The 9,986-nt window shown below is 47.5% G+C and overlaps 2 protein-coding genes across 2 annotated transcripts; one reads left to right on the forward strand and one right to left on the reverse strand.

Annotated features, from left to right (window-relative positions):
• The first annotated feature begins 469 nt into the window (after positions 1–469).
• Positions 470–2,191, forward strand: adoa (2-aminoethanethiol (cysteamine) dioxygenase a). Its single transcript, XM_084485670.1, has one exon. It carries the CDS (start codon positions 680–682, stop codon positions 1,499–1,501), a length of 822 nt encoding a protein of 273 aa, XP_084341796.1. The 5' UTR covers positions 470–679; the 3' UTR covers positions 1,502–2,191.
• Positions 2,192–5,829: 3,638 nt separating this feature from the next.
• egr2b (early growth response 2b) lies at positions 5,830–8,517 on the reverse strand. The gene is made up of 2 exons (XM_084485811.1): positions 8,215–8,517; positions 5,830–7,721 (listed from the first exon to the last, which is right to left on the reverse strand). Exons 1-2 carry the CDS (start codon positions 8,363–8,365, stop codon positions 6,514–6,516), a joined length of 1,359 nt encoding a protein of 452 aa, XP_084341937.1. The 5' UTR covers positions 8,366–8,517; the 3' UTR covers positions 5,830–6,513.
• Between the last annotated feature and the right edge of the window lie 1,469 nt (positions 8,518–9,986).

Here is a 9,986-nt window from a genome sequence, read left to right on the forward strand (position 1 = left end):
TTTGATATAATATATTTCAGACTGATTATGTACTGACATCAGGTTGTTAACTTATAAATGGCGTTTTCTATTGTAAATTCAGTAATAAAGTCGGACAGCACGAACGAATGAACTCTTGTTAAAAGGTCGAGAGGATATGATGGAGGAGAGCAGGGTGGGGGAGGGTCGGGTTCAACGGCCTGTCTTGCCTTGCCCTCGGAAACCCCGTGGTCCTCCCGGGGCTCCTGGGAAGTGTAGTCTCACCGAACTGTAGCCGACATCAAAGTCGAACGAACGTGGAGAATAAGTGATATGTTTGATTTAACCCATTACATATAACATATCTGAGAGTAAATGTGATGCATCAGTTTGTCCAATAGCTTTGTTTACACGTGTGACAGAGTTATATTTCACTCATAAACTGCAAGTCCCAGAAGAGATCGAGTTTCCTGCGCAAGCGCTGTGAGCTGCTGAACTTGACGCGCAGGCCCTGGCGGGAGCGCGCGTGGGGAGAAGAGACGGGTGGAGAATGAACGGAGGATGGCGGCTCTCTGGAGGGGACATTTAGACGGTTTTATCACGGATTGTTCTGTTCTCACACCGGATATGTTGTAGTGTGTAACCCTCCGCCTGCATGAGAGCCTGTTTTAAGAGCTTCCTTCCTGCCCAAAGTCTCATCGATGTTCTTTAAGACCACAAGATGTCCCGGGACAACAAAACCCCCCTCATCCAGAGGATAGCGAACCAAGCCCACCGCACGTTCAGCGGCTCGGAGCCGGCGGCGGGCGGCGGGGAGGAGGAGGACTTCTCCCAGAAGCATAGCGAGCTCGTGGCGCTGATGACGGCGCTCAGGGCGGCGGACCTGAAGCTCGCACCCCGGAGCAGAGCGGCGGGATCCAACCCGGACACCGCCAACCCGCCGGTCACGTACATGCACATCTGCGAGACGGACGCGTTCAGCATGGGGGTGTTCACGCTGAGCAGCGGTGCGTCCATCCCTCTTCACGACCACCCCAGCATGCACGGGATGCTGAAAGTGCTTTACGGCAAGGTGAGCATCCGGTGTTTCGACAAGCTGGAGCAGGGCACGAGCGCGACCGAGCCGCCAGTGTTCGCCCCCCCGCTGGCCCCGCGCCTGAGGGACTCCGTGCGGCGCGCCCGGCTGCGCTCGGTAGGCGAGTACTCCGAGGGCAGCGGGCCGTGCCTGCTCACCCCGCTGCGGGACAACCTGCACCAGATCGACGCGCTGGACGGACCGGCTGCCTTCCTCGACATCCTCGCGCCGCCGTACGACTCGGATGACGGGCGGGACTGTCATTACTACCGGTTGCTGAGCAGCGCTGCGCCCCTGGGGGCGGAGCGCGGGCATGGGCACGGGGATGAGCAGCAGGACGGGCCGGAGGAGAAGGAGCAGGAGACGGAGACGTGGCTCCTGGAGATACCGCAGCCCGAGGACTTCTGGTGCGGCGGGGAATCGTACCCAGGCCCAACTGTTTCTGTGCAGAAAATAAATATTAAGTGAAGTAAAAACTTTGAGAAAGTAGTATTGAGCAATTGCCTGAAAACCACGAAGTTGCCTGCAGAACCGTTTTCAGCGACCTGATCACCATGGACACAAAGCGAAACCAGCTGATGTTGCTGACAGCATTCCGCTGAGAAATGCTCTTAAATGAACATGTCAAAATGTTGGGAACTCAATGTGTGGCCTTTCTGATAGCATCTTATATCTTTGTATTTTAATACTTTAATACCTTTTCCAAATATACTGAGATGTTTTATTACAAGAGTTAAAAGTGATTTTTTTTCTGCCTAATTTAATTCAATGTATTCCTGTACAGCTCTATCATTTCTTTGATTTAAGTGTGCATGACAACTTTATTTCACAACAAGGACTTTTTATTTGATAGCCATGAAAGGCTCCACACTAGGATGACTGTTCCACTGTGAAATGACAGTGTATTGTGGAAATGTACAATCATAATCAAATTGCATAACTGTTAAAAGTTAAATATGAGACACATGCAGAATGTTTATAGTAATCACTATTTATGCTGTTAGATGTATAACTGCCTAAATCTGATGGTAAACGTTCAACTATATATTGGATGTGCTACATTATATTCGTTATATCTTACATATGCATTTGTATTGTACATCTTTATTGTTTTGAGATCTATTGCATATAAATTATATAAATGAATATGCACAATTATTATGTCATATTTCTCATTAAAGTCAGGTTCAATAATAGTACAATGCAACACTATTAATAACATTGGTCTAGACACAGCTAGGTATTGATAGTACTGACAACAGTAAAAAAAAAAAAAAAGAAGCAGTCTAAGTTTTGAGAGTTTGCAGTTATTCAGAAATTAAGATTTTATATTATTTGTAAATGCGTTCCCATTGGTTGCTAATTGTATCGCTTGGCCCCGCCCTCAACCATGCTCCTATTAGCTGCAGGTCACACCCTTTCACACACCACAAACATGACCCACTATGGGGTTCAACTACTAGCACGATGATACTACATCTCTAACACAATGAATAATAACAAGTGACATTAATTGACATGCTACTGGGTGATGCACACTCATTGGCTGTGTTTATACTAGAGAAATATATAGATTGCAAGCCGTTTTTGAATTTCAATGTACTGTATCTACATTCAAATATTCACCTTTATAATGAAACAATCGCTGAACGGTCTCAGTTAACATCAGGAGTGTTTACCAGAGAGCCCCCTTGATATGCAGAGGCTTCTACAGTTTACGTTTGTACCAGTTGGTTTCACCATCTCTGAACATACCGACTGTGCCTACCAGTTCAAAATAATGCCACACATCTTGTTTAAAGATCCCATATTATACTTTTTTAGGGTTAATAATTGCATTTGGGGGTACTACTAGAATAGGGTTATATACCTTGGTCGAAAATTTAGGGGCATTCTCGGTGGGCACCAATACTCCCCCTGGCCCGGATTTTTCTAGTTTAGCAGACGTAAAAATGTATACATACGTCATATAACAGTTTTAAGCAAAGGGAAAAGTCTAAAAAGCATGATATCACCCTTTTAATAATATAAATACAAGGTCCGAACGAAGCGGATTACCTTCCAACCATTTTCAATTTGAAGAAAGATTCAAAATGCTGTCAAGTCAAATGTGTAGACTAGTTTGTTTACCGCCCTAACCCAAGACTGGAGAAGACCAAAACGTCTTGTTTTCAGTTAATTATATGATTAGATAGGCTTTTTCTACCAGGGAACTGTTCTTTCTAAAATTAACTTAAAACTCTCCTCCTCAACTTGTGTAATGAGATAGTATTAAAAGATTCAGACAAAATTCAGTAGCTTTAATATGCAAATCAGCGTATCCACAAACGTCCAACACTGACTCATAAATGACAATCTTTTTATTTGTCCTCCATCAATCCCATAAAGCATTTTATTATCCAGCTTCATCTTTCTCAACAGCAAAATGAGATGAAAGAATTGAGGTGGCCTTGTGTGTATTGTCTAAGATCATCAGACCATCAGCATCCCACACCACCAGGGTGGGCCATCTATTCTTCGTACCAGTCATCAGCTCCAGGAAGTGGAGGCCTGTTCATTTGACGTATGGATGTGGATACAGGTTCATCACTCATCTCTGAGGAGCCCTGATCACACACCTCAGTCCGGCGCGTTCCAGACTGGAAAGGCGTTCAAATCTGACCAATGAAACTCAGTGCTTTAAGAGGGACTCCAGCCAGTCACATGGTTCACTGACCATCTTGGTCGTTCCCCTCACTCCGCTGTAAACAAACACAGTATGATGACTGCTGTTCCTTTGGTCTGGCTCTGCAAACACTGCATGCTGTCCATGAAGACCTTTAGTGTTCCACTTGGAGGAGGCTACCAGTTGGTTGTCACCTCTTACTGCTGTTTGGCGTGTGTCCGTTTTTGGACAAACTTGAAATGTAACACTCTTACTTTTTAGGATATTAGCATGTTTCTTATATCGTGTTGTTCGGCTTGAGACAGAGATACCCTAATCAATGTTTCCAACTGGTCTGGCTCTAGTTAACCAATGTTAATTGAGGATTCCAACTTGTCTGACACCAGTTAACCTTGGTTAATTGATGATTCCAACTGGTCTGACTCCAGTTAACCAAGATTAATTGATGTTTTAAACTGGTCTGACTCCAGTTAACCAAGGTGAATTTATGTTTTCTTCAACAGTTTATCATTTAACATTTAATATATTTGCTATGTTTCTCTTCTTATTTGCAGATCACATGTGTCTCATTAACTTTATCTTAACTTGATACTACCTTCACTCACGATAAGGACATAAAGGGGTGCAATTTAATTCACTATTAATCAACCAGTCAACCAATCAGTTAATTCAATAATATAGGCTATATACCATTTGCATATGGGTTAGGGGTAGGGTTAAGGTTAACCCTATCAATGAACTATCCCCATGAACTAACATTTATGAATGGTTCATCAATGTACCCTTATTAAGTGTTACCAATTAAAGAGTTCATCTTTGCTCTCCATGCTAAAACCACAATCAATGTTCTTCCGAGGCAAGAGCCCAAATCATCCAATCACACACTCATCACACTCATCTTTCATTGTTTCACCATGGATGGTAGTAAAAGCTCTCTTTGGGAAAGTTTCATTTTCCGGCAGCACCTGGATCCATGGGAGTTCTTTATACATGATCTAGGGTCTCTGGCTGCCTTCAGGCTGGTCTCTGGGGCTTCTGAAGTCACTGCATGTACCCCTTCACCCCCTCACCCTCACCCCCTCACCCCCTCACCCCCTCACTCCCCATCCCTTCACCCACGTCAGGGGCTTCCAGGAAATAGGACCAGTTAATGACCGGTGTCATCAGCACAGTTCATCAGCAGCACTGGTTTCCAGGGCGCCGTCCAGACCAGACAAAGCAGGGTTGTCAGCGTACAGAGATCTCCATTCAGGCCGAGGGGAGGATCCACTAGACAGGGGGGGGGGGGGGGGGCATGTCCCCACTTATAGAAAGGTTTCAGCCCAAACCGCTTTTGATGACATGACATCATGAATTATCGTCACATTACGATATATTCATCTGACACCTAACAGATCGTTTTTCACAATGTAATATAAATGTCCTGCATCGACCCGCCTCTTCAGGCTGTCCGAGCGGTTCTAGAAGGCCAGAGAAAGTCAAATGTCATCTTTACTTATTTTATTATTTATGGGTATTTATGCACCTGTTAATATAACTCATAAATACAATTTGATAACTCCAGACCGAATGCATGCATCACCATTTGTATTTGAAAGGGAAAAAAAAATTCACCCAAACTTTAGATTTCACTCATTTCAAGCGAGCTGACTGGATCGGCTGCTCTCCAAAGCTATAGGGGGAGGACTTGAATCAATCCAACTCACGGCTTTTAAACACTTTTTCTACAAGCAAAATATATGTATTATTTTTGTTCTCAATAGCATCCTAGAGCGATGCAGGAAAACGCTTTCTGCTGTATAACGACCTAATGGAATTAATAAGTTAATTGATTAATTATTTAATTAATGAGTGTCCTACTGGAGGCTCCGGGAGTCGGAAGAGGTGTTTCATTGTCGATTATTCAAACATTATATTTCTGTTGTGATTTACTTTATCATAAACTTTTGATTTCTTTAGAGTTGTGTCCTGTGAAATGTTGGGTTTGTATTCCGTCTGTCTTTGTATTCCAGCGGCTGAGCGCTCGGCTCTGAGAGGGATAAGGAATCACGCACGTGGAGTCGATCCGTTTTTATTTTTCCAACAACAGCACAAATGTGTGGAAGTGATTTGTCTTTATGTTTGTGTTCGATATATGTTTTGTCCTCTTGCATGCGGTTGATATTACATTGAACACAGACATTTGGAAGCATATTAAACTCCTACACCACAATGTGAATGTGAATCTTATTTACATCCAACGTTACATCCCCACAGTAGTTGTACACGTAAAACACACTTTGCGTTAACACCAAACATTTGTACAAAAATATACGTATGTTCAACATTTCTATGACAAATGTACATTGCATGTAAAACGTCCTCGAATCTCTCATCTTAAAAAAGACAAGCAGAAACAGGCAGCGCAGGGGTAGCGACCCACACACACGTTAGGATGGACACTTCAATAACTTAAAACACATTTCCCTTATTCCAAACTATTATTGCGGTTATTTCACATCACGACGCGCAGCTCTGGTTGGATAAATATCTTCTTTAATATCACGGCCCTTACTGTTATGAATTAATGGCTGCTGGGGAGCCGATACTAGTAAAGACAAAAGTGCATAAAAGGGCCACACATCTCGAAGGGCCCCTCGTCGGAACCACGGGAGTGGAAATGTTTCAGACCCGCCAGAAGCGCGCGTCCCCCAGTGCGTCCCCCGGTGCGTCGGTCACTGTCCCGCGGTCTGCGTCGACCGTAGCCTACCCCGGGTCAGATAATCTCAAGTCCAACACAACATTCACCTGTTATAAGAGTCTCTTATGTCTGACCCTAGGAACAAACCCCCGCAGTGCCGCCCATGCCTGAGGACCGTTCCAGGCCCGAGCTGTTGGACGATGAGGTGGAAGAGGAAGAGGAGACGGTGGACGACTTCCTCTCCTTCTGCCGCAGGTGGATTTTGGTGTGTCTCTTCCGCTCGTCGCTGCGCGCAAACTTGCGTCCGCAGAAGTCGCAGGCGAACGGCTTCTCTCCGGTGTGCGTGCGGATGTGCGTGGTGAGGTGGTCGCTGCGGCTGAAGTTGCGCATACAGATGCGGCACTGGAAGGGCTTGTGGCCCGTGTGGATGCGGATGTGTCGGGTCAGCTCGTCGGAGCGCGAGAAGCGCCGGTCGCAGCCCTCGGCGGGGCAGGGGTACGGCCGCTCGTGGATGGGCGTCTTGCTCGGTCTGTTCGGGTACTTTCTGGGTCTCAGGATGGGCCTGAGAGGCAGGTTCTGTGGGCTGTACGCGGAGGGAAGTCTCGGGGGCCCTCCCTCGGAACTGCTTCCACCCGGGCCCCCAAGCGTGTAGTTCCTGATGGTGTTCAGTGGGGTCAACGGCGGGGGCACGCGGAACGAGTCGAGCGGGCACGGGCCGAAAGGCTTCCTCTCCGGGAGGGCGGCCGCCTGCATCTCCCGCTGGCACGCCGCCGGTGGGAAGAAGGTGGAGTAGTCGGACACGATGGGAAACAAGCCGGGCGCGTCGGAGCAGGTTATAGGGGGCTTCGGGGAGGAGTAGGAAGGCGGCGGGTACGGGGAGGAGATGTGGCAGGTGGAGGTGGACAGGAACGCCGAGGGGTCCTGGTAGTGCTCCCCCCCGCAGCCGGAGGAGGAGTAGGGGGGTGGAGGGGAGTACAGGTGGTGGTGGTGGTGGTGGTGGTGGTCCATGTCGCCCTGGCTCTGCCCCGCCGCCATGGTGCAGCTCAGAGGACCGCCGGAGTAGTGGTGCGGGGAGCCGGAGGAGGCTGGAGAGGAGGAGACGGAGGAGGAGGGGGGAGGAGGGGGAGGAGGAGGAGGAGGCATGCCGAAGATGCCCGCCGAGACGATGTTGATGACCCCCTCCGGGTTCCAGTTGCCGGTGTACTGGGAGGGGTCGATGGAGAACTTGCCCATGTAGGTGAAGGTCTGGTTGCGGTGGGAGGCGGGCTGGCTAAAGCCAGAGTACGGAGAGAGGTCCAGGGAGCGCTTCTCTGCTGCCAGGGGGTCTCCGTGCATCAGACCGTCTGCAGAGAGGGAGAGGGGGATGTTAGTGCGACCACAACCAAACATCACAAATCACTTCTCTTTGAACTAAATCAAATCCGCTCAACGTGCGGCGTTAGTGACTCTTAAGCCGGAAAACCTTGTGTACAACTATAAATAAAGCTGTATCTGGGTTTCATCGCCAGCGATATGTCGATGGTTCCTGCTCTTGCCATTTCATTTAGATATCCACACTCACAAAAATAGATTATTTAAACAAAAACGGATTATTTAAATACATAATTCTTTAATTTGCACAACATTTTTGCACTAGAATCAACCGTTCAGTACCACTGCCACTTCTGCTACTTATTTCTACATATTTTTATTGTTACTTATCTTTATTTACTTCACCTTGTATTGTTGCTGCTATGTGGCTGTTGAGGAACCAAGCCGAATAATTGCACTCTTGTGTACAATAAGATGTTTTAAAAGTAATTCTGATTCTGATCTGATTCTGATTCTGATTCTCACCTGTTGCTCCGCTCATGTGGTCGTAGTGCCCCCCCAGGTCGGCGGGTGGGAACCCCGCCACCGAGGCCATCTCCTCCCCGTACACCGTCTCCGAAGGATGCACGAATCCCCCGAGACTCACCGGGACTTTCTCCAAAGTTTTGGCCGTCATGGTCCGGGTGTTACAGCGCTCCCGCAGTCAGGCGCTCCGAGGATAAGTGTGGGCCGAGCTTTATTCCCGCTTCCCTTTAACTGAGAGTCAGACCGAGTGATGGATCATCTGAGGACCCGGTGGCACCGCGCGCTACAGGCTGCTGGGATGGAGAGGACACGCACCGGTCTGGGGAACAGGGGCGCTGCCTCCGCTTTGTATATAAGGGAAACCTTTTCAATGCGCCGCGACGTCATTACCCATATAAGGACCGGGAGAGGGGGCGGGGCCGCCTGATAGGAGCGCTAATTGGCTGCCGCGTCCCGTGACGCTAGGAGAGGAATGACTTGTCAATGGAGAACCCACTTAAACAAAACAAGTTGAACCGCGATCGGATGCTCTCATGTTCCGCCCTCCAAACATGATGAACTCATCCTACAACAGAACCGTAAAACTACAGGGGCCTCACAGGGGTCACAGCGCTGCCGCTCCGCCAGCATCTCAGGTCCCGGGCCTGGAGAATGAGTGCTGTTGTTATTATTATTATTATTATTATTATTATTATTATTATTATTATTAGGTGCCAAGCACAAAGTGCGAGGCAACTTATTGTAATCGTTAGTTTTATTATTATTATTATTATTATTATTATAAAGTCACTGTCTGATCACTCCACATCCATATCACGAGAGGAATTCATGTTGATCTGTTTGAACCATAAAAGGTTCATCCGGTGTGAACGGAGAACCCCTGCCGCCATATTTGGGCCGATTCCGGAGCTCAGCGGAAAGTGAGCGGAGGAGAGACGCGTTGACACAAGACCTCAAACCACAACAACATGACACAACATGACGGAACTTATTCATCTGGATCTTTTTTTTTTTGTTTACCATAAACCTACATTTAAATCGCATGCTATTCGGAAAGTTGCGATTGGAAGATATTAGTCTTATTTGAATAGGTTAGGGTAAAAATAGAAATTAAGAAGCCAACTGTGCGATAGGTTAAACCACACAGCCTACAGGTTCATCTTAATTGACTTATTTAGGCATTTTTTACATTACATTTCCATTAAACCTCTGAAATATACCTATGACCCCATCTCCTCAAAAATAAAGTTTTACCAATGACCCCTAACGGAGTTACTTCTGTTGGGCGCGTGCTCAGGGTCCAGGTCCCCTCGGTGGCCCCCCGGTTCCCCTGGCGGTAACCCCCGGCAGGAGGTTAGGTGAGCGCGTCTCTGCGTCGCTCCAACCTGCGCGCGCACCGACCCCCGGTCGAGCAGAGGAACCGTTCTGGTTGTTATCTGGCTGGGTAAAGTCCCGCCGTGGGCTGAGGCGTCTGAAGGTGTGTGAGTCAGAAATAGACGAAGATGAAGAGATGTTGAGTTCCGGCGGAGGATCGTTTCCAACTGGCCGACCAATCAGCCCGTTAACCATCAGATATGGAAATCAGCTTCTCCGCTGTGATGAGGACAGAATGGTTTATGAAGCCCACGGTGTGCAACGGAAAGTCTGCTCACCGCCCACAACACTGGCAGCGGGTCAGGAGGACATGGGCATCGAACCCAATCCAACAGGCGCACAGAAATAGAACCAATTTATTCACCGGGATTCTCTTGATTGGTTTGGTGCAACACGAT

The sequence above is a fragment of the Micromesistius poutassou genome (assembly GCF_964030765.1).
Source record: "Micromesistius poutassou genome assembly, chromosome: 21".
In the NCBI taxonomy this organism is placed as follows: Eukaryota; Metazoa; Chordata; class Actinopteri; order Gadiformes; family Gadidae; genus Micromesistius; species Micromesistius poutassou.

What these genes read in the sequence shown, in the direction of transcription:
- egr2b (XM_084485811.1), bottom strand. Translation starts at nt 8,365, where the DNA reads ATGACGGCCAAAACTTTGGAGAAAGTCCCGGTGAGTCTCGGGGGATTC. An exon ending in CCACATGAGCGGAGCAACAG is followed by an intron (nt 7,722 to 8,214) that starts GTGAGAATCAGA and finishes CCCTCTCTGCAG; the next exon opens with ACGGTCTGATGCACGGAGAC.
- adoa (XM_084485670.1), top strand. Translation starts at nt 680, where the DNA reads ATGTCCCGGGACAACAAAACCCCCCTCATCCAGAGGATAGCGAACCAA.